The 24,321-nt window shown below is 52.4% G+C and overlaps 2 protein-coding genes across 2 annotated transcripts; both read left to right on the forward strand.

Moving 5' to 3' along the window:
- The first annotated feature begins 315 nt into the window (after positions 1 to 315).
- Krt13 (keratin 13) lies at positions 316 to 3,109 on the forward strand. The gene is made up of 6 exons (XM_027947261.2): positions 316 to 786; positions 1,791 to 1,873; positions 2,057 to 2,213; positions 2,389 to 2,550; positions 2,663 to 2,788; positions 2,885 to 3,109. Exons 1-6 carry the CDS (start codon positions 316 to 318, stop codon positions 3,107 to 3,109), a joined length of 1,224 nt encoding a protein of 407 aa, XP_027803062.1.
- A 12,510-nt stretch (positions 3,110 to 15,619) lies between these two features.
- Positions 15,620 to 19,015, forward strand: LOC114101987 (keratin, type I cuticular Ha6). The gene is made up of 7 exons (XM_027947196.2): positions 15,620 to 16,063; positions 16,730 to 16,812; positions 17,065 to 17,221; positions 17,668 to 17,829; positions 17,919 to 18,044; positions 18,220 to 18,440; positions 18,826 to 19,015. Exons 1-7 carry the CDS (start codon positions 15,620 to 15,622, stop codon positions 19,013 to 19,015), a joined length of 1,383 nt encoding a protein of 460 aa, XP_027802997.2.
- The last annotated feature ends 5,306 nt before the right edge of the window (positions 19,016 to 24,321 follow it).

The raw sequence follows: 24,321 nt of genomic DNA on the forward strand, positions 1-24,321 counted from the left end.
AGGTGAGGTAGAATTCGGTTGTCAAGGGGTAGTCTCAAGCAGAACACCGTTCCCGCTGAATCATCCCTTTTGTGTTAAGGATTAAAAAAAAAGCCACCCCAAAATGTGCAACCCACCCCGGAGAGCAGAGGCAACGGGTCCTGTGGGAATCGAAGTGCAGTTGGCACTAAGTCAGAGGGTGGGGAAGGGAGGAGAGAGGAGGACCCACCTCCACGTAGGGTGCATAAAAGGCACCCGCACCAGGGAAGAGCCATCGTCCTGGGCTCAGGCCACACCAAGCTCCTGTCTGCACCTGCTCTCAATCTTGCTCCCACCATGAGCTGTCGCCTGCAGAGCTCCTCCACTAGCTATGGCGGTGGTTTCGGAGGCGGCTCTTGCCAACTGGGAGGGGGCCGCAATATCTCCACCTGTTCTACTCGATTCGTCTCTGGGGGATCCGCTGGAAGCTATGGGGGCGGCATGAGCTGTGGCTTTGGTGGCGGAGCTGGTAGTGGCTTTGGAGGTGGTTATGGAAGTGGCTTTGGTGGAGGTTTTGGAGGTGGCTTTGGTGGTGGCTTTGGTGACTTCGGTGGTGGCGATGGCGGCCTCCTGTCTGGCAATGAGAAGATCACCATGCAGAACCTCAACGACCGCCTGGCCTCCTACCTGGACAAGGTGCGGGCCCTGGAGGAGGCCAACGCTGACCTGGAGGTGAAGATCCGAGACTGGTACCAGAAGCAGAGCCCTGCCAGTCCGGAACGTGACTACAGCCACTACTACAAGACCATCGAGGAGCTCAGGGAGAAGGTGAGGCCTTGATGCCAAGGTTGCCTGGGACAGAGCAGACCCTTGGAGGTCAGGACACAGAGTCCCTCGGGGTCTGGGTGTGGATGGAATTCACACCCTCCTTGTAGAGGAAGATTCTAGTTCTTCACCATCGACAGTCTCTACTCCTGGTGGGCTTTCTCACGCCATGACTTCTTAAACGCATTTTCTCCCATGATTCATGTTTCTTGATGTTGTTACTCATGTCAACATTTTTTTTTTTATGGCTTCTCAAACAGTTATGTTGTTAGTGACTGGATCTCTGTAATCCTAACTCATTGAGTTCTCTGGAAACATGTCAGCTTTAAAAGCTACTCTGAATGACTAAAATCAACAAAGAAAAGGAGACATGTTCGTTCGTCGTTCTGGGAATAATTGTTTATTTTGGAGTGATCCTGTTTAAACTCCTGTTGTCAATTGGCAACCACAAAGTGGTGGGAAAGAGGCAGAGGCTTAGGAAGTGGTGGCGTGAGGCCTGTTCATCACTCTGTGACACCAGCTTGTCGGAACAAAAATCCACCAGCCTGGGCTGAGCCCCAACTATGTGGGGTGGGCTGGAAGTGCTTTGGCGTATAAAGAGCAAGAAATTCTGAGGGATGGGAATAGTTGCTTGATTGACCCTATCCTCAGCTGGGAATCCAGCTTCAGGGTCATTACTAGGCGATACATGGAGCACACTGAATCCCTTCTGACCTTAAGTAGGAGGCTCTCAAGACAGTGGCCAGGGAGGTGGCAGGTCTGAGACTGTCAGGACATGACTACCTGATGATGTGCTCAGGGGGACAGATCTCCCCCATCATGATCAGACAGGGAATACTACTATGACAGAAGGGAGCTGGCCTCACCCCTCCCTTTATAGAGGAGAAACTGAGGCCCAGAGAGAAGTGTCTTGTCTCAGCTCAAAGACAGCGAAGAGGCAGAGTACTGCCCTTGTTTTGCTCCCTAAGTGTGTGGACCCTCCAAAGGTGACCTTCTGTATTTTGCAGATCCTGGCAGCCACCATTGATAACAACAGGGTCGTCCTGGAGATTGACAATGCCAGGCTGGCTGCTGACGACTTCAGGCTCAAGTGAGTTGATTTCCCTCTCTCGTTCCCGGCTGTCTCTTATTTTAGACAAATGCTGAGCTGACTGAGGACCCTGGAACATCTGGGGGTGAAGGCCTTGGAGGGGGAGTAGAGTCCGGCCCAGGGAAAAGGGCGGGTCTAAGATCATTTATGTCTCGTTTTAAAAGAATTGTTTTAATATTTCAGGTATGAGAATGAGCTGGCCCTGCGCCAGAGCGTGGAGGCCGACATCAACGGCCTGCGCAGGGTGCTGGACGAGCTGACCCTGTCCAAGACTGACCTGGAGATGCAGATTGAAAGCCTGAACGAGGAGCTGGCCTACATGAAGAAGAACCACGAGGAGGTGAGGGGGGATGCCAAGCCTCCATCCCAGTGAGACAAAGGCAGCCCTCTGCTGCAGTAGGACATAGCCCTTCACTGTGGCACCTGGAAGCACTTTCTAGAACATTCCATCAGCTCTCAGAGCAAGGAGGGGGAGGAAGAGGAGCTCCACACATCTTCCTTTCCCTTCATCATAGGAGATGAAGGAGTTCAGCAACCAGGTGGTAGGCAAGGTCAACGTGGAGATGGACGCCACCCCTGGCATTGACCTGACCCGTGTGCTGGCAGAGATGAGGGAACAGTATGAGGCCATGGCAGAGAAGAACCGTCGGGATGCCGAGGAATGGTTCCAGAGCAAGGTATTAGCCCTCCTACCCCCCAGGTCACCAGGCAGTGCCAGGTGGACATGGCCTCTTGGTCAGGAGCACATAGGTGGGCTCCTGCATCCCTTTCTTCCTGCTTGACTTTCAGAGTGCAGAGCTGAACAAGGAGGTGTCCTCCAACGCCGCCATGATCCAGACCAGCAAGACAGAGATCACAGAACTCAGGCGTACACTGCAGGGTCTAGAGATCGAGCTGCAGTCTCAGCTGAGCATGGTACCTGTCCTGCCCCTGGCCAGCAACCACCACCTCCAATTCTCCCTTCAGTCTGGCTTTCCTCCCATAACACTTTTTTTTTTTTTTCTCCACCAGAAAGCTGGGCTAGAGAGCACCTTGGCCGAGACGGAGTGCCGCTACGCCCTGCAGCTGCAGCAGATCCAGGGCCTCATCAGCAGCATCGAGGCCCAGCTGAGTGATCTCCGCAGCGAGATGGAGTGCCAGAACCAGGAGTACAAGATGCTGCTGGACATCAAGACGCGGCTGGAGCAGGAGATCGCCACCTACCGCAGCCTGCTCGAGGGCCAGGACTCCAGGTAGGTCCCTCGGCAGCTGCTGTCTTGGGAAAGTTGCTGCAGGATCCCTGATGTCAGAGCAGTCGGGGCTTTAGAGACCGACTCTCTCTTGGCAGAGAGGGGATTGCTCCTGTCTGAGCTTAAGGAGCCTAGAGGGTACCAGGACTCCCCTCTTCTCTCCAATCAGACAAGGGGCCTTTCCTCCATTGGCTGCCAGTCAGTACTTTTGAACATTCTAATTCAGGCCTTCAATTGGACAGGCAGGACTAGGGACGTGGAGGGAACATCTGATACGGGAAAACTTTAGCTTGGATGAGCCCAGCCCAACAAAGCTATTTGGATAGTGATCTAAGTGCCATCAGACCATTAGCAGAGACCAAGCCATCCCTGCGGGCTCAGGGGGCAGGTGGAGGTGGGGGTGAGGGTGCTGAGTGAACCAGAGGGAGGCCAAAGCTTCTGGAAAACATTCTGAATCTTGGGGACAATAATATTTCCTTTGGAGAGCTCTCAGGCAGACAAATGGAGAGATAAGAGAGTCAGAGAAGCAGGTAGGCCTCGTGGACACCTGATCCTACTGCTCCCTGGGCTGGGGACACTGCTAGGACACAAGTGAACTCAGGGCTCCAAATGATGATCTGAGCCACTCCATCAGAGGGACAGGTAGGCGCCTGACCTGGGTTATCCTCTGTTTATGGCGGTCTCTTTCTTCTCCCTTGCAGGATGACAGGCCCCCCTGCCTCTGGAGGTAAGGAGACAGCATCGTGGGGAGCTGGAATAAGGCTCCTGATTATTGGGGACCAAGGGGAGGCAGTGCTCACTCATGAGTTCAGGGAGGGGGTGGAGCTGGAGAGGAAGTGGTCGGTTACTCACCTAATTTATTTTCCCAAATAGATGACTTGTCCCATAGAGCTACTGGGCTGTCTGGGAAAAAAAATCACCACTGGGGGCAATTATCAAAGTCCTTATCAAACACCTCCTGCCTAGGAGTTTGTGAACCTTCTTGGTGACCCTGGTCTGTGGGTCATCTCCATACTAAGTCTCTCCTGTTTCCTTTGTCTTTCAGTAAATGGCAGCACTACCAGTCCTACCCCAGCCTCCAGTCGCCGTGTCTTTTCAGACTCCAATACTGCCCGGAGGTCTTAATTCTGCCCGGCACCCCCTCCCTCTGCCTGCAGCAACCACTGGAGGAGAAACCTGATGGGTCCCCACAGGAGAGCGGGGGACTGCAGGATTGGAGGCCAGTCCCTCCTCCCAGGACCCCCCGCTGCCCCACACCGGACACTCCCTGCGGGTGGACACTCCCTGCTCTTCTCTCCCTGTTGGCTTCCTCCCCACCCCCAGCCCCCACCCTGTACTGCCTGTTCTTTCCTTTCTCAACTTCTCTACTAAAAAGAAGAGATGATTCAATAAAGTTTCCTGGCTTTTTGCAAATGCACTTTTGATTCTGATCTGGTTTTTTGAAGGTAATCCCTGCGAGGGCCCTGATCTGGGGCCACAGGGGAGTTGGGTAGGGTTGGGCTGAGCAGCTAACCCAGACCCTGTCAGGGGCAGGAGCCTCCCATCTGAGAAGGACATGAGGCATGTGGGCCCCTGAGCTCACAGGTGCAATGATGGCAAACACGGAAGGTAGCTCCCAGAGAGTGGTGTCCAGCAAACGTGGACAAATGGAACGCACCCAGGTGGGCAGGAGCCCCCAAACCTGTGGATAGCCTGCTGTGGAGGCGGCAAACGGGTTAGGGTAGAGTTGGGGGATGGGGAAATGTTGGGGGAAGGTAGAGAAGGCTCTGGGTATGTCCCAAGGGGCCCAGTCATGCGGTGGTTTGGGGAGGAGGAGGCCTGGGACAGGGATCCCAGCCTGCTGCCTCCCTGCTTCCTGCACAGAACCTCCTTTCAGGCAAATGGCTTTATTTTGGCTGGAGTCACCTAGGCCTGCTGTCCTCTCCGAGGTCCTGCAACTCCAGACCACTCAGGGAACCAGCTCAGGACCCACCACTCACGGAGGGGCTCAGCCTGCGCTGACCTCCCCTGCCACTCTCTGTGCTCTGCTCTGTCCTGCCCCTCTGGGTGTCTGACTCAGAGTCACAGCCTCCCCTGGCTGTGCTGGCTCCTTGCATGCTGACTTGTCCCCTGGATTCTGTCATAGATGTTTTTTTCTCTTTTCACTTTCCCCTTGGGCCACCCTGGATGAGTCCAATTACCCACATGTTCTAATGACCCCCAAGCCTGGATCTCCACCGAGGCCCCGCTCAGCTTCAGATCCACCTGCCCAAATGTGTGGGGGACATTGCCTCCTAAAATCCACATGTCCAGGATACCCCTGTCACCCTCCCATCTCTGTCCCTTTCTGGCTCCTACTCCAGGGACCTGCAAACCCCAGCAGAAGCCAGCAGGCCCCCTCACACCCTCCACAGTCCCTCCCATGGATGTTTTGGCTATGACACCCTTCCGGGTCCCGGCGCACTGGACATGTAGCCACAACCCCCTTTCTGGCTTCCCTGCCTCGGGTTTGACCTTCCCCTTTCTCCAGGCTCCATACTGCAGTCAGGGTGACTGTTTGAAACTCAAAGTCTTCTTCCTGCTCAAGATGCCCCCAAGGCCTGGCTTGCTTCCCTGGCCCCCTCCTCCCTCCCTCCAGCCCTGGCTCTGGCACCAACCTCCCCAGCACACCCCAAATTGTGCCCCCCGAAAAACTACTCTTGTTGAAGCAGCCACAGGCTGGATGTTGGGGACCCTTGTTCCAGTGTCCTCAGTCTGATCTAAGCTTCCTCCTTCCTCCTCTTCCTCTCCACATCCTGTCTTTATTTTATTGGAGACCGCTAGGTTTTTATTTCAGATTCAGACAGAGATGGACACCCTCCTCCACGGCATCCAGCTGCCGTGGGGCACACTTGGGTGCTCACATGCCCATAGCCACTGGCCCCCACGTCCACAGTGGGTGACGGAGCTGTCTCCTCATCATGAATTCGAGCAGCCTGCTGGAGACAGGGGCTCAGCCAGTGCTTGTTAAAGGAAGAGATGTACAAAGGAACTGGGAAACTACTTCTCAGGTGTCCTTTGAATTTTATCATGGAGTTTTAGGCCAGAGGGTGGGAGGTCTTTTCTGGCCTTTCCCACACCTCCCAGCAAGGCCCCCTGTGCTGATGGCCATCGGATCAATGATGGGAAGAGGTTTGAGGTTCTGCAGCCACCCGACCTAGTTTGTATCCCAGCTCTGCCGCTTGCTCCATTTGTAACCCTGGACAAAGTATGAATTTTCCTGCTAAGTGCTACTTCCCCAATAGGTTATTAAGGGCAAGCACTTAGAACAGTCCCTGGCACAGAGTAAGTGCTCAATAAACAATACCTCTGGTCGTTTCCTTTCTGGTTCGCTTTGTTAACCTGTGAATTCCTGCAGGGCAGGGACGATCTCAAGGGTCATCTATATCCTCATTCCTAGCATGTTTTAGGAGCTGAATAAAGGCATTGTATGGAGGAACTAGGGAATGAACAAACAGAGGCTACAGGAAATAGAAGAGGTGAGCAAGCGCATCTACTGAGGGCACCAAGAGAAGGAGCGCCTGCCCCAAACAGAGGAGTCTGTGTCCTCAAAGCTGAGCCACCAGTGGCATGTCCAAGGCAGCCTGGGGTTCTGTTCCCAGTCCTCGCTGGTCCTGGAACAGACCGAGGACCCAGGCTGAGACTACTTAGGGTAGCCCCACCCTCTTCCTGAGCTGGCGTTGGGAGCACACTGGGTGTGAGGGTAGCTGTTCATGTGGAGAAATGGCATGAGCTGGACGCTAGGTCTGGTGGGACTGTGGCCTGGGGGCCTTTCTCACAGGCCTGAGGGAGGATGCTGAGAGGTTGGATCCATCTGAGGACTTCTGTGGCCATCAGGGTCCTGGGGAAGCTGGGTGAGGCAGGCTAAGAGCAGGCCTTGGTCCAAAGGTCAAAGCCATCTCAGGAGTTATCCTGGCCTGGGCGAAGGTGGCGGCTGGCCCAGCTCTGGTCTAGGAGGCAGGAGAGGCAGGACACGGGAAATCCTGCCTGTCTGTCTAGGACTTAATCTCTCCCCTTAGTCACCCTCATGGGGCAGCCATTTGAGGAAGGACAGATGGGTCATACTTGCTGGGTCAATACTGCCACTCCCCAGGGGTTGTCCTAGGTACAAAGGCCACCCCAGGTTCACAGCACTGCCTCCCAGTGGTGCAGGTATGAGTGAACAGCCTTGTCCCATGGGCTGCTGACTCACGTCTGTGTCAGCGAGCGTGGATGAGGGCACAACAATGCATGAGATGCCAGGATGGAGAGGATCGGGGCAAAGGGGAGCGACATGCCCCTAGACTGTTCGCCCCGCAGAGCTCCTCAGGATTGATTTCGCATCTTTAAGAGGATCCCACGAGTTTGGCACCATCGTGTCCATTTCACACACAGAAAGACTGAGGCCCAGACTGGTTCATGGACCTACCTAGTGCACGAGTTGGGATCCCAGGTTCCAATGTGAGACGGTGCTGGGCCCATTGTCTAGGGTCACGTGTTCAGTTCCAGGAGTCTGATCAGCCAGGGGATGTTCCCCTGGTGTCCAAGCATCTAAGTGCTAGGTCATGTTTAGGAGGGAAGAGTTGGACACACAGCAGGTGTGGTACCAAGGTGGTGCCACCACCTGTGGTTAAACGCTGGGCTGCTTCTGGGGCTCCTGGCTCCTCCCCCACCTTGAGCAAATGGTGCCTCCCTGTCCGTGAGGCTCCGCCCCACTGTGGTTTAATGGGCCAGTGCACTTCTGTCCTTCCCATGGGGTTGTCTGTTCTGCCCTGGCCCTGCAGAGGGCAGACTCAGGCCAGAAAGCTGGGACCCAGGGTGGAGGATCCGGGGCCCTAGACCTGGTCCTCACTAGGCCTGGTTCCAACAGGAGGCCCCGTGTCTGTCCCCAGAGTTGGGCAGGGCAGCTAGGCACTTGGAGAGCAGGGTGTGGCTGAGGGCAGGGTTCCAGGCCTGAGACCCCTTTGGTGCCTGTTGCCCCTCTGTTTTGGCTGACAGCTTTGAGGGTCTATAAAGACTCCGTAAACCGTGTGAGTGCCCGGGCCTTTCTGGTAAGGGAATGGACTCTCACCGAACCCAAGGGAAACCTGCAGGAAGACCAGGAGGCCATGTCACGCAGGGCTATAGTTGCTGAGGTGTGGGGAGTGAAGGAAACGGACATTAGGCCCAGAGGACCGGTAAGGGGTAAGGTCACAAGTGTTCCCCTACCTTCCCTCCTGCCCTGCTCTAAATAAGCCCACCACCAAAACTCCTTTTATGAGGACCAGACCCTCGTTGTGGCCCACCACCATTTTCCCTCTTGAAAATGTGCCCCTCCTCCGTTGTTTAATAAATCCTGGCTGATCTGTTGAGTCTGTCTCCATTTCTTTTTCTTTTTGTATTGTCTTTCATGTGCTTGCAAGGAGGTACTGTTCCAGTGTCCCCCATGTCACTGCTAGGCCCTTCCTTCCTCCCTGCCTGGGTCCCTGTGTCTCAGGGGCTCCCTGGGGATCTATACCCTTTTCCATGGTATTCCTGGGAATCTTGGTGGCTAGGGTGGAGCAGGGCATGTGGGGTGCATCCCTTTGAGCAGCTTCTGGGGAGGATCTGGGGGAACTGGACACATTCCCTTCACCCATGAAATTTGAGAGGGGACAGGTGGGTGAGGGAGGCCGCTGAGGCTCATCCAGGCACCTGTTGGGAGTGGGCATTGGGGGAGTTGGCAAGGTTTGGCATTCATTCTCTGGTCCATTTTTATAAGCAGTCATAATAAACCTGTGGCTTTTTTCATCCAAGCATCTTAGAGAAGCTTGAAAGTAAAACCCCCAGTGTACAGCGCGGTTAATGACAGCCTGGAGCCCACGGCCCGCCTCAGACACGCTGTTGTTAGCAGGAAGGACGTTAGATCCACTGCACACCAGGCCCTGTAAAAGCAGACTACAGAATCCAATCAAAAAGGGTGTTTGGGGAATTCTCTTTATGGTTCAGCTAAGTGATACTTGAATTAAGGGGACGCAGGACATTGAGGTACCAGTTACCAATGGGCCTGGCTGTCCATCTCCCACAAATCACAGGTTCTATAGGCACATCAGGGAGAGAAGGGAAGCCCTGGAATTCTCCAGACCATAAAAGCTGGGTGCGGGAGTTAGGAACTCTGGATCTCCGTGAGAGGCCCTGGACTCTTCCGGATGGGAGCAGTCAGCCAATGCGGCTGTCCAGGAGGAGCTGGCCCCCAGGGCAGTGGGTCCTGGAATGTAAAGGCAGAGTGTGGCTGCAGGAGGACTGGAGAGGTATGGCTTCAGACTGGGACAGGGTGGCTTTCTGGGCACTATCATGGCAAGAACACTTTGAAGCAGAATGTCGAAGCCCTGGGCAATAGCTGGAGGCACATCTCTCTCCAGGGAGAGAGAAAATATTTTTGGGGACATGAGATTTCTAGAGCATTTCTTGGCCCTCGGTGGGAGCCTCTAGGCCTAATCAGGGTGTGAGGGACCTAGTGGGGACTTGGGACCATGCTAGGACAGCAGCCCCCAGGGTTGGATGCCCACCAGCTTCGTGGGGCTCCAGAGTTTTGGGAGGATCCACTTTTCTGGACCCAGGCCATTCTCCACCATCTCTCTTGGAGATCCTGGTGGAGGGGCAGCGAGGCAGTGAGGGGAAGTCCTCCTTTGTCACTCCCTGTGTGTTTGGACTGTCCTGAGCCTGGTTAGGCCTGGTCCACAGTATGGGGTGGGTGGGGGTTGGGGGCACCCGGGGGGAGTGGGAAAAGAAGCCAAGAGAGACTTGTAAAATCCTGCCTAGGAAGGTCTGAGTCACCCTGCAGAAGGCAGCTGGGATCAAGATGGAATGTCACTGAGGTGGCCAGGCCCTGAGGGAGGACAACTTCTTAGCCCCTTACCTCTGAGTATGTACGGCTCACTGGGCCCGGAAAGGCAAAAATGGCAGCTGCTGAGACCAGGATATCAGGGAACCCAAAGGCAGGATTTCCCAAGGGAAGCCTGATATACCTGTCCCCAATCTCAACCTGTCATGGTGACAGAACTCAAGGGGGAAGTGTGGGGGGCGGGGAGAAGCAGCTGCATCTGGCTTGGCCCACTCTCTGAAACAGGGCTGCCACACACGACATCGGATGCTCAGGTAAACGGGCATTGCAGAGACAATAAATAACTTCTTAGTTTAAGTGTGCCTCAAATATCGCATGTGTTTTTATTGGCCGGACCTGGCAACCAATATCCTTACAAGGACTATAATGGCCCTGCAGCTTTCACTGTCAAAACTGAGTGAGACCTTTCCTGGATTCTTTGGGAAACTTATGTGGGTAGTTAGAAATGTCTTAATTGTAAGCCTTCGTTCTTCCCATAATACTTTTTTCAACTTCGTGTACCTGTTGTGGCATGTCTGAACTAGGACCTGACAGGAGCTGGCAGCAGGTTTGGCTATGGAGGTAGCTATTTGACACAGAATATGCAGTAAAAGGGCTTTTTTAGGAGAGGGACCCAGAATCCCAGGAGCTTTGAACCCATTCTTTGTTATAAGGAAGGAGCAGTTGTGTGTGGGGGAATCAGCTGGGGGGTCCCCAATGTTCTGGGTGGGTCTGGAGGGTCTGAAGAAGTTAGGACCTGGGATCAGCATTTCTTAGGTGCTCCATGTGGTAGGAAATTCTCTAGGACCTGTGTGTGGCCTTCAAAGTTGTAACAGGAAGATGAGAAAGTCAGAAAGATGAACCCAGGAATGATCTTGGTGTCCATTGGTAGGTGACCTGGCTGCCCCCGGACTACTGTCTGGACTGCTTCTTGTGCTGTTTTTGGGGTTCTGTGGAGGTGGTGGAGGCCGACACATTCTGATCAAAGGCCAGGGAAGCATGGAAAGCAGACCCTGCTCAGAACACTCATTTCTTCCTTGGATAGATTATAACAGGCCATGCCCTGGGCCCTCTGCATCAAAGGGACTGCTCAGAGCTGGGCAGAAGAGGTGACATGTTCCGTCTTCATCCATGCAGAACCTTGGTTTTCAGGAAGAAGCTTGCCTGAGAGTGGAGACCCCTTTTCAACAAAGAAGTAGCCACAGACTTAGCAGTTAATCTTGGACTTGTTGGCCTTTTGAGATGGGCCTGGGAAAAGCCATGGTCTTTTCTGTTCCTAGAGCAGCATTCTCTCCTCCTCCTGCTTCCTAACGCTGGGCTCATGGTGGACAGAGAGCAATGGGGCTTTTGGAAATTTCTAGAAGAAGGGTTACAGGCCATGTCACTCACTGGCCAAGGGGACTGCTGCATTTCTGGACTGCTGCATCTCCTAGTTACTGCCTCTCTGAGGAGCTGTCTTTTCTTGGATTAGGCTGAAAAAATCAGTCTCTTTAAACGAGAGCAAGTGCTTTGTGTTTTGGAAATAGCATCCCACTGCAGCTCAGACTACATGGGTTCTCAGAACAGTTCCCTTTAATCTGTGAAATGATTTCCAGTTTTTCAAACACAGTCCTGTTCTCGCAATCCTGTGACTGTGGCATGAGCTTCATCTGCCTCTTGGGAGGACTGAGGATCACAGGACCCAGGTGTGGCTGAGTCCAGGTTCTAGGCCTTGCCCCTGCTGTCCAGCCCTGTGTTTTGAGTGCTTACCTCTGCAAAGTGAAGTCTCTGGCTCACTTGGCCAGACATGTCATTGCAACCTCCTGGACATGCTGGGATGTCTGTTCAGTGTTCAGTGACATTGCGCTTCTGAAGGGGCTCTTCTCAGGAGCTGCCCTGAGAGGTGAACAGACGCTGCTTCTTCCCATGGCCAGGAAGACCACGGGGGAGTTTCATTGTCCCTATAGCATGTGATGCTGGAGGCAAAGAGAGACCTTGAGGTCCATGGATGTTTTGTAAAAAACAAACAAAAGCCAACTCAGTCCTGTCCTGTGCTGGAAACTCCTTAAACCCTCTTTAACCCCTAGATCAGTGACAGAGAGGGGATGGGCTGGGGGTGGGTGGGTGGAGGGTGACAGATTCTCCATGGGCACAAAATCCTATTAGGTCTGAGATGGATGGGACTCAGCTCATTTCCCAGACCCTTCCTTGTTCAGACTGGGGCTCTGATGCCCAGAACAGAGGGAGTCAGGGCAGAGCTGGGGCCTGGACACCAGATCTCCTAACCCTTAGCCAGTGCAGTTTTTGATGGATGTTAGAAAGAAAGGTCTCAGAGAAGGATCCTCTTTTTGGGTAAAGCCTGGTGAATGGGCACCCCTGGCTTACTCTACCCTGGACACTGGCTGTTCTTAAGGGCTGGGTCACCAAGGGAGAGGGGTGGTCCCCTAGGGCTGTCCTAGGAGATGTGGTGTCTGGTTCTTTCCTCAAATGTAGGTGGGACATTTGTTCCTATGGGCCCCACTCTCTCCCGTGGAGGTCCAGATTGCTGGGGTGGGAGAGGGCAGAGGACTTCCTCCTGCACGTCCCCTCCGAGAGGTGACAATGCAGCTTATCATAGAGATAAGGCAGGGGGACTGAGGGTGGCTGAAAGACTATTTCTTTTGATTTGCTTGACACCTGTTCCGGGAGAGTGGCTTGCTCTCCCCACATCCCTGGGGACATCTCTTTTGCCCCTGGTGGCCCACCTGACACACAGGTAAGAATGACAAGAAATTGGGGCATGAAGTACCTGCTTATTCAGTTGCCCTAAGAGGAAGTCTGAATCATAGTGCACGGATTAGAAAAATGTAGAAAATGAAATGTTAATTTCAGAGGCCCACCAGCCGGAGACCCCAAGAGAGAAGAACTGTAAGAACTGTAAGGGCTGCCCTCGAGGTCCATTTTGCGGGACAAGTGCTCTGTATCACAAATGAGACAGATTGGGGCTCCAGAGTATTCAGGAGCAGTCTGGGTGGGCCCAAGGAGACAGCAGAATCTGTGCTAGTTGTTCTAGAAAACAAAGCCGGGGCGGGGGGATTAGAGGAGTTTGGGGCAGACCAAACTCTGTTCTGAGAGTCCAGTGGTTCTCAACTGGGGGCCATTTTGCCACCCTGTACTTCCCAGGGGATATTGGCAATGTCTGTAGAAATTTTTGGCTGTCATAAGTGGGGCAAAGAGTTGCTGCTGGTATTGGGTGGTGGGGGCCAGGAATACTGCCATCCAGCTGACGATGCTTACAGCACTATACAACATGGAGTCATCCGGAGAACAGAGTTGACAATGTTGAGGATGTGACAGGGTCATCCTAGGCTCTGCTGGGAGAGCTGGGGAGATGGGGCAGCTGCCAGGAAGCAGTTGCTGAGGCAGCTGGGGCTCTGGGGGGCTGGTGTCTCTGCTCCCGCTCCCAGGAGGAGCTGCAGGTCTCCCTGGGGCGACCACCACCAGCTACTCTTGGGCATCTTGTGGTAGTGTCCACTTCACCGGGCGAGGCATGTTCACCATAGTCAATCCTCCTTGAGTAATTTCAGAGAGAAGCTTATAAAGCACTTTAAGAGGTTGGCAAATTACAACTTCAGAAGCACATAAATGCTTCCATAAACGCCAGCCTTGCAAACCGAGTCTGTGAAGAACAAGCAGGTTCCCTACACCCTGGGAAAGTCCACCTTTCCAGATGGAAGGACGGGGTTTATCTTTGGTGCTTCATTCTCAGAGTCTTCTCTTTTGGCGTGTTGGAACTCTGGCAATATCTGGTCTTTATTCTTTTTATTCCTTCTCTGTTCACAGAACTTGCCCCTGACCATCTCCACAACCTGTTCAGAGGCCGGGAGGGTCTGAGTTGACTGGGTTCAGAGAACTGAGGGCCACAAAGGAAACTGGCCTCTGGTGGTTCAAGTCCCACCCATGGATCCAAACATGAGGACCCCACAGTGCAGAGACTCTATGATGATGAGTTTATGGACTGTCGAAGGGCTTGATTGTGGGGTTCACCCTTCCCTCACAGCCACAATGCTACCTGGCAGGCAGGCAGACCTCCGCAGCCCCTAGCAGGACCCTCAGAGTGTTCGTACCTGGGCTCTTTGCTGCCATGCCATAGAGTGTCATCAAAGACCGTCCCAGCTGGACCAACGCTTCCAAAGTACCAATGGCTTTTTAAAAACTTTTACTCCTGTTTATTCATTTGTTATTTTTTGTTGGCTAATTGTTTTTACATTGGGATTTGTTGTTACATATTTGTCTCTGCACCCAATATGACAATATAATTTGGTCGGTTTCGTTCCCCAGTATTTCCTTTTCCCTCTTCCCCTCCCTATGGCTGGTCCCCTTCTTCTGCTCCATTGGTCTCCCTTTGGTTTTCATAAACTCCCCTCCTCCTTTCCCATCTTTTTTTCTTTCCAGTTTCCACATATAAGAGAAAACAGATGACCCTTGACTTTCTGAGTTTGTCTTATCTCGTTTAACAAAATGCTCTCAAGTTCCATTCATTTCCCAGCAAATGACATAATTTCATTATTCTTTATGGCAGAAAAAGACTCCATTGTAAATATAGACCACATTTCCTTTATCCTTCATAGGTTGATGGACATTTAGGCTGGTTTAATATCTTGGCTATTGTGAATTGGGCTACTATAAACAGGGGTATGCCTATGTGACTGCAGTATGCTGATTTTAATTCTTTGGGATAAGTACTGAGGAGAGGTATAGCCAGATCCCATGGAAGTTCCATTCCTAGTCTTTGAGGAAACTTCATGCTCATTGAAATACTTTTACTTCTGTGTTGTTTGATCCTCCTTGCATTTATGTGAAGTGGGCAGACAGGACAGTGATCTCTATTATTCTTATGAGGACATTAAGGATCCCAGAGAAGTGGCATACCCGCTGTCACAGGGCAAATAATCAAATGGAGCCAGGATTTGAACCTCAGTCTCCTGTCTCTAAATTCTGTGTATCCAGACTGGATCTGAGTTGTGGGGCAGTAGGGGATGGGGCACAGGATTGGGTGTCAGGAGTCTTGGTTTCAGATCCAAGCTCTGCCACTCACATCCCGACTCCCCCTGAGCAAGCTTTTTTAAACATTTGTGAGCCTCGGTTTCCACACTGGTAAAATGAAGAAAACATCAGCCGCCCCCCAGGATTGTGATGAGGTATAAAGAAGGAGCTCTCAGCTTGCATATGACGGGAGGTGCCATGGATTTTAGTCCCTTCCCTCCCTTTTCATTCCTGGTGGCCCAGACCCAGATGAGCAGGGTGGGAGCATGAGTGGTGACATATGGGGCTCCTCAGGGGAAGGCAGATAGGGAAGTCAGGTCTCCAATGTCATGTCTGAGGCCACTCCCAGTTTATGGGATCTGGTGCAACGACTCTTTGAAGAGGCAATAAAATTCAATCGGCTAGGAAATGACAACGGAGGAGAGTCCTGACTTAGCAAACCAAATGAACAATTTTTTTTTTTTTTTTTTTTTACAAGGCAAGGAATTCTGGATGGGTCGTGAAAATCACATTCTAATGCAATTAGCTTTCTGGGTTAGGAAAAGGCTTTCCCAAGAGCAAAAGAAGTGTAACATGCCAACACCCCATAGAGAGTGTATATAAACAGCCAGACAGGCCTCGGGAGTCCAGAACCCGAGCTCAGCGCTAAACTGCAACCTTTCTCTGCTGGCACCAATGGCTGCCCAGATCTGCACCCCGACCTTTTCCTCTGGGTCTGTGAAGGGCCTCTGTGGCACAGCAGGTGGCCTTTCTCGGGTGTCCTCCATCCGCTCCCTGGGGTCCTGCCGGGTCCCCGGTCTTCCTGGTGCTTCGGGATCCATCTCTTCCTTCAGAATGGGCCTCCCTGGCCTGGGGAGCTGTTTGCCTGGCTCCTACCTGTCCTCTGGCTTTGCTGGGACCGGGGGCTGGTTCTGTGAGGGCTCCTTCAACGGCAGCGAGAAGGAGACCATGCAGTTCCTGAACGACCGCCTGGCCAACTACCTGGAGAAGGTGCGCCAGCTGGAGAGGGAGAACGCGGAGCTGGAGAGCCGCATCCGCGAGTGGTACGAGTGTCAGATCCCGTACATCTGCCCGGACTACCAGTCCTACTTCAAGACCATTGAGGATCTCCAGCAGAAGGTACTGGGGACCTGATCTCCCTCCAGCTGAGCAGCCCTGCTGCTGGGAGGGTCCTGTCTCATTCCAAGACCTTCCCAGGTGGGACTTTCGCTTAGGGAATAAACAGGGAATTTTCCTGGAAAGACAGACAAGCTTATCTCTCTAGGACCCTGGTTTCCTGGAGGACCCAGGATTCTCCACAGGTCTCTGGTTTGTACCCTGTTGCCAGCCATTCCTCAGTGGCTCAGTTACAGGGAGAGAAGGAGCACGTACTGAGCCCCTACTGGGTATAGAACTGTGCCTGACAATTTCATATCCGCTGATTTATTTATTCCTGATCTTGGAGAGATGAGTATTACTTGACTCATTGAATAGATAAGGAGGTTGAATTTTGAAGGGTTTAGTAACTTGCCCAGCATCATACAGCCTGAGCATGTTGGTACAGAACTTGAACTCAAGTCTGCCTCACCCTGGTATATCACACTGTGCCACCAAGAGGCTATAGATGCCAGGACTGATGTCCTTATAATGCCCCTCCTGGGGCCAATGGTTCCTTCATGCCTGGGGTCCGGGCTCAGGAAGCATGAGGTGCTGCCCATACTTAGAGGCATGGCCTCTGTGAGCCAGGTTACCTGCCTCCCCACTGCTGGGCCTTCCCCAGTTCATGGGAAGCCTTCTGTTCCCCAGATCCTGCTGACCAAGGTGGAGAATGCCCAGCTAGTCATGCAGATCGACAATGCCAAGCTGGCTGCTGATGACTTCCGGACCAAGTGAGTGGCTTGACCAGGGGAGGTTTGCTCTGCTGCTGCCGCCTCATCTCTGTCCCCTGCTTTTGGGAACTTGTAGGGTGGAATAACACCAGCTGGAGTAGAAAATGGGAAAAGGTGGCACTAATATCTCCTGAGGCAAAGGACCACCATGCTACTGACCCCAAATCAGTCACTGCAGCTGGGCAGCAGGGCATGGTCCCCTGCCTATGTGTGACTTCCCTTGCAGCATGCTCAGCAGGGTTATGTCTGCAGGTACGAGACCGAGCTGTCCCTGCGGCAGCTGGTGGAGGCTGACATCAACGGCCTGCGCAGGCTCCTGGACGAGCTGACCCTGTGCAAGGCTGACCTGGAGATTCAGGTGGAGTCCCTGAAGGAAGAGCTGCTCTGCCTCAAGAAGAACCACGAGGAGGTGAGGCTGGTGCCACCTCATCCCCAAAGTGTCCCATCCAGCTGAGGGAATCTCTGCCAGCCCTTGAGCTTATTGTGTGTCAGAAACTAGATGAAACACTAACACATCATCCTCATAGTAATCCCAAGAGTGACTCAGCAATACAAGCTCCACTTTACATGTGAGAAGACTGAGGCACAAAGAGGTTAAGTCACAAAGTCCTTACTCTGCCCATGACACTAATCTCCAATTAGGTTATGGTGCCTGATGACAATTCTATTTGCCTGGCGTTTATACCATCTCACCTAAATCTCCCAAATCCCCAGGAGGAAGTAGGTGTATGTCCACAGGGAGACCCAGTTAAGCATCCTGTCCAATGCTACACAGCTGGCAGAGAGGGGAGGTCAGTTGAATCGCTAAGCCAGCATCCTTCTTACGGCCTGAGACGTCTTGCTTTCTCTCTGCAGGAAGTCAATGCACTCCGTTGCCAACTTGGGGACCGACTGAACGTGGAGGTGGATGCCGCCCCACCTGTGGATCTCAACAAGATACTGGATGATATGAGATGCCAATATGAGGCCCTGGTGGAGAATAACCACAGAGATGTAGAGGCCTGGTTCAACACCCAGGTGCGCCTGGGGCAGCTCCTGGGATGTGGGCCCTCTTTAAATTAGCTTTACCTCGTCTGACCATGCCTGCATCTTCTCGTGTGTTGCAGACTGAGGAGCTGAACCAGCAGGTGGTGTCCAGCTCAGAGCAGCTTCAGACCTGTCAGACCGAGATCATTGAGCTGAGACGCATGGTCAACGCCCTGGAGATTGAGCTGCAGGCCCAGCATAGCATGGTGGGTGGCATCTGCCTGAGTGACGTCACAGTTCATGGCAGGCTCCCTGGCCCACCAGCCTCAGCATGTGGGCTATCCTGGGGCCTGATCACAAACCATGTGCAGATATCCCAGGGCTGTGGGTGTCTGGGTGGGATACCTTCCCCTTGGTAGCTCTTCCTCTTTCCCAATGCAGCGAAATTCCTTGGAATCCACCCTGGCGGAGACAGAGGCCCGCTACAGTTCGCAGCTGGGCCAGATGCAGTGTATGATCACCAATGTGGAGTCCCAGCTGGCCGACATCCGCTGTGACCTGGAGCGGCAGAACCAGGAGTACAAGGTGCTGCTGGATGTCAAGGCTCGGCTGGAGTGTGAGATCAATACCTACCGGGGCCTGCTGGAGGGAGAAGACTGCAAGTGAGTGGCCCATGGGTCCCAAGGGCTGGGGTGGGGAAAGGGCCAAGTGGGAGGCATCAGACCCTGAAGTGGTTGTTGCAAAGATGAAGGGGATGGAACCAAATCCACTGGAGGGTCCTTCTTGCCCTGGGCTTTGGTAATGCCCAGAGGATGCACCAACCCAGCACTCACCCTGCTTCTCGAACCATTGTTTTTGCTTGGGAATTTCTAGTCTTTCCTGCAGTTTTATCTTTCCACGCTTAGGGATTTCAGAGGAACTGAAATAGTCTGAGACCTATCTTTGTTATTACCCACCCATCTCACTTGATCCCCTAAATTTGTTTCACAGCATTCTCAGCCCAAAGCCCCAATATCAAGTGAACCCTGCATGACGTTATTTCCACAGGCTTCCTCCTCACCCTTGTGCCACGGATTGCAAGCCTGCCATGAGAGTTCCTTGTGTTCCCTGCGCCCCAACCATACCCTGCACCCCGGCGGGTCCTCAGATCAGCACCCAGATCCGCACCATCACCGAGGAGATAAGGGATGGGAAAGTCATCTCCTCCAGGGAGCATATGCTGCCCCGCCCGCTGTGATCAGGCTCGGCCCCCCAGGAAGCCCCCTCTGGCTCCTGGCTGCTAAATGACCCCTCAGTCCCCTAGATGGGGGGCTACTCTGCTTAGCAGGCTTTTCTACCAAAATTCTTCTTGTGTCGTGCGTCTGGTCTTAACTGTGCTTTTGGCATCATGTGTAACCAGGTTCCCCTGGAAGCATCCCTAATAAAGTGTGGTCTCTTACTCAGCACACTTGACCCTGGCTGCTTCTGTTGATTCTCCTGTGGTTGGATAGCAGGGGTATTCGAGCAGGGATTGCAGGAAAGTTGTGGGGTTTGGTTTCAGATCTGTCTACTCTGGCTCTGAGGGGTTGGAAGTGACAGTGATTCAAAATACTTGATAACAGGGATCCTCAGGCCTGGTCCACGAGAACAGGCACTGATCCCATGTGGACAGGTGCTGGCCACAGCTCCCTGCTCGGCTCTGCCCATTGGCATGCCCTTGAGGGCAGTCTGGGGAAAGGCAAAGGCTCCCAGATCAGTTCTCTTGGAAGCTCTGCCTGGATCGGGTGAGACTTCCTCACTTCTTTTCCAGTTCTCCCGCCTTGCCCAGATCCTACCATCCTGCTGCCCCACGCTGGGGACAGTTCAGGAGAGGGAAGTGCTAGGACCAACCAGAAAGGACCAAACTCCAGGCGGCCAGGCTGAGTCAACCACACCAGGAAAGGGAACGAGGAGGAGCTGGGAGGTGAAGGCAGAGGGCACACGTGGCATGGGGAGGGAAGGGTGGTGGGGACAGTGGGGTGCAGGTGCTCAGATACGGAGTGTGGGGAGGGGACAGGCAGACCTTGAGATGGAACAGAGTGCCTGGATTCTACAGGCTAAGCTGTGTGGGTCTGGTGTGGGCCCGAGCAGGCCAGGCCCTGGACATCCTGTGGATCGGAGTAGCATGGTCTGTGAGAAGTCTGAGGGTCCCATGCTGTCCCTTTGTCCCCTGCCTCATTCTTCAATTGAGAATACAGACCTATAGAGGGCAGTGACCTGCTCCAGGTCACACAGTTTGTCAGAGACCTGGTCATTACCCAGCAACACTGACTCTGCTTCTGAGCTCTTACTTGGGGCTGAGATGTCCATGAGAAGAACTGGCTGTGCCTGTGTCACCAGGTCTTTGGTGCTAAACACAAACCCTCTTGCTGGACAAGCCAGAGGTATGGCAAAAATGTCGGGAGATGTACAGAAAGTCCCGTGCACTGCTCCTGGCTGTACTGCCCTGCAGCGTGTGCCCAGTCACATCCTGTGACTTCTCTAGGATCTCAGAGTGAAATGGATCTGTTGAGAGGCTCTGGTGGGATATTGTATGTACAGTGCCCCAATGTGGTAGCTACCCGTGTTGGTGTCAATAAAAATGAAGAGTTCTGGGCTTAGTGGGGAACAGGGTGTGCCAAGCTTATTGCTGGGCATGTGGCAGGATGCAGGGGTGGGCGGTGCTGTCAGTAGCATCCTCAGAGCTGGACAGTGAACTTGAAGGCCTCTGCTTTAGAGGCCCCACTCAGCTTTGGGCAGACGACCTATCCACATGGTTTTCACTCCTGTCTTGCCTCCCTCTCTGCTCCATCCTTGCTTTGGGGCTTGAGGTCTGCATTCTAGGCTCTGGCCTGAGTCTCAGGAGATGGACTGAGTCTTCTGTTTAGAAAACAGATCACACTGCTTTGCTACCATGTTGGAGCAGACAGACCACATGGGGTTATGACCTGACAGGCAATCATGCTGCAAACATCTTGTACCATACAAAGCTTTTCTTTTTATGAGCACTCTACAGTTTATAGAGAATATTCACAGGCTCATCACACACACACAAACGGCTCTGTGAGTTTGTGGGAGCTTTACTGATGCCCCATTGCCTAGAGTTTTATTAAATTCTCCAGAGCCACCTGCATCAACTAAGGAACTGCTCTTACTCTCAACTTCACGCACACCTTTAACTGAGTTCTCACTGACGTCACTACCAATGTGCAGACGAGATTTCACCACGGTGGCTGAATAGGCACTGACCCATCCAAAGTCACATAGTGATTGGCAGTCCTTTTTAGGTCTTTTGACTCTTCTATCATAGCTTTTCCAGGACATCAAGAGAGAGATAATATCCATATTACATTTTATGAAATTTCACCTTGATTTTCAGGTGGTTGATTTTTTTTTTTTTGGATGTTCTAGATACAATGTCTGGTCATCTTCCTTGTTCACACACACTCATGCTTCAGCGAATCGATTGGGAGGCAATACATGGAGCGCCTCACTCACAGACATCCGTGCTGATGGATGTCAGGGCTCAGCGAGGCAGAAGTGGGTGGTGGTAGCAGCTGGACCAATAGTGGACGACAGGCACATTTCCCATGGGGTTCCATGCCGATGTGGGGACCCCCACCCTACCCTCCCAGAATCAGCACCAGGGATGGCAGGAGCTGGAGCGGGGCAGGTTTCAAGTTCTCCAGATAGGGAGACACCGCTGAGAATGGGGTACCTGGGGAAGGCTGAATTAGATTCAAGGATGTGTAGAAAAAGGAAGAAGGAGGCCTAAAGGGTATTTTAGGACATAGTTATTCCTATGTCCCTACAGCATGTTCTGGGACAGCATGAGCCCATTCAAGCAGAGTGCAAAGATCCTGGAGGGAAACGTATTAGGATACTTGCTAAACAACATTAGTTCTTGTTGATAAAAGGTTCTAGATGATTATTTTGTGCTTTCAAAAAGAAGGCCAAGGGCGCTCTTCTTCCTTGATGTTCAAGAACTGAGTGGCTTTCCCCTGCCACGCCCTCCAGCTACCAGGCTCTGCCTCACAGGCACAGAGCTGTGGAGTGGGCCATCTATGAACTGAACTTCTATGAACTGTGCCCCCTCAACCCCCATGAGGCTCTGTGCCTGCCTGAGCCTGGGACGACAGGAGTTACCTTCTTCACTGTGCCCATCTGATGGTCTCCAATACATTCTTCAATTTTGTCTGTTCCCCTCTGGACAAAATTCATTGTCCAAATCTCAGTAGTTTCAACCTGGGACACATTTCTCACATCTCTATCATCAGAGATGATCACACCACATGGTTTATTTCATAACTAGTTACACTGTGACATCTAAGGGAGCAGGTATTTATCTCACGGATCTTTGCATACCCTGGGCCTGCAAAGTGAATATGGCTGAATGTTTGCTGAATGAATAAAGGAAGATAGGAACCTGCCTGGGATAACTCACCTGGGAACTCAACAGAAAGCTGGAAAGCACAGCATCTTCCATATTAGACAGCCATGAACGTGTGAATATTTTGCAGCATAAGGTTGATAATCACAGGGCAGTTCTCACCTTGAGAACACAGGGGCTCCTTTTGAGAGTCACATATGCCTGGTAAATAGTAAGGTTCAGAAATGTTTGTTGAACAAGTAAACCTTAACCTATGCAGGTTATGATCTATGTGTGGATGAGAAGATCAGGCCCAAAAGGAAGAAGTGACTTATCAGGTGTCCCTCAGGTCCCCTGGGGCAGCATGATGAGGCTCCTGCTCTAGTTGCCAGCCCTGGGCACAGTTCTTAAGTGCATGGGGGTACGTCTGTGGTAGAGGACAGCTTTAGGAAAACCTGAATGCATTTGGTGCATAGCTGCAGACTTCTCTGTTTCTGGATTTACTTCTTAAAGGAAGTAGTTCTGGAACACCACTGGAAACTGTACAAGAGGCAATTCCATGAGTTGTAATACATGGCCAATGGTAGTTGGTATTGTTGTTCATGTTGACTGTCTCCCAAATGGCAAGAAAAGTCCCCAGGACCTCAGGTCCTGTGAGGCAGTGAGCATCTTATGTGATGGATTCATCTGTCACATTGTCAACTCCAGAATTCTCATGGATTTTGCTATTTCTAAAAACTATGACTATTTTGGGGTTTGAGGGTTTGTAATGAGCAGTGATACGAAAGTGGATGTTCAATTCACTTAAAGCTTTTTACATGTCAGCACTTAACTAAATAAAAAAGAGGAGGGGGAAAAAGAAATGCTAACAAAGAATGGAAGTAGACCAGAATATACAGAATATGTCATATCTTTAGAAATATTCCTTACATGTTTTTAACAAAATTATCTAAAAAAAAAATCTTATCAAGAATTTTTAGCCAAGTCTTTAGCATTAAATTGTCTCCCTGGGGCCGATGGCTTTTGCTCTCTGCCATACAATTGGTCATTTTTGTACAATCTGCTGATGACACAGATGCCGGGTCCCTCTCTGGCTTGGAGTCTCAGCCTCCTGGGTGTGAGAGTAGGAGTAATAAGACCACCTGTGTTTTTCTACCCGCTCCCTATTTGAATCTTCTCTTTCCCTCTTCTGTCACCTCCTTTCTCCACTCCTTTCCTCTCCAGACACAATTCCCCCTGGGCAAATCATTCATTTGTTTGCTCATTCTTTCTGAGACACCTAGGAGTCTAGCTCTGGGCTTGACATATCAGAGGCTTCAAAAAAAGTACAAGGTCAGTCCCCAGGTCCTTCCCTTCCCAGTGTCCCTGGGCAGCTGGGGCTGAAACACAAACAGAGGATGGCAGTTAATGGACAGCCAAGGGAACTACACCAGCCACTGCCAGGGGAGCTCAGCATTGAGGGTGGCGGGGTGCTGCAAGGCTGGAGCAGGCAGCGGGCCCCAGGGAGAAGGGATGACTGGGGCTGAGCCCCCAGAGGCGTGGGGCAGGTCTGAGGCCTGGAGTCAGAAAGCCTGGGCTTTAGTCTTCCTGGAAAGCCTGTGTAGATTTTGGGTAAACCAGTCACTGTTCTGACCATTGGGTTCTCCTGTGGAAGTTGGCGTCCCTCTATCCACAGCTGTGTTGAAAGATGTGTGTGGGCTTCAAGGAGATAGCACACCTCCAACAAATGCTGGTTCTGCCGACTCTGTTGCTCATCAGCTGTGTGAGCTTGGGCAGGTTCCGGAAACATTCCAAGCCTCAGTTTACTCATCTATTAAATGGGGCCATGGGCTATGCTGACCTCATGACGTTGTGAGGACTGAGAGAGAGAATGTATGGAGAGAGCTGAGCACAGGGCCTGGTAGGTTCTGAGCACTCAGCACACCATGGCTGGTCCCATCAGCTTTGTTATTAACAGTGCTGTGCTGAAGAGCACTTGAGATCACCCTCTGGGAGGACAGTTATGGACCCCTGCCTGGGGACCCATGTGATCCCTGAGGCTGTGCTGTGACTTCTCTGGGCTTTGTGGCTCCAGGATGGCTAGTGCCAGCTCAGAGCCTGCCACCCAGAGCAGGAGGCTGTGGCTTAGCAGGGTGGGTAAGTCCTATTCCCACTTAGCTGGGGAACCCCAACATCTG

This window comes from Marmota flaviventris, chromosome 17, assembly GCF_047511675.1.
Source record: "Marmota flaviventris isolate mMarFla1 chromosome 17, mMarFla1.hap1, whole genome shotgun sequence".
NCBI lineage: Eukaryota > Metazoa > Chordata > Mammalia > Rodentia > Sciuridae > Marmota > Marmota flaviventris.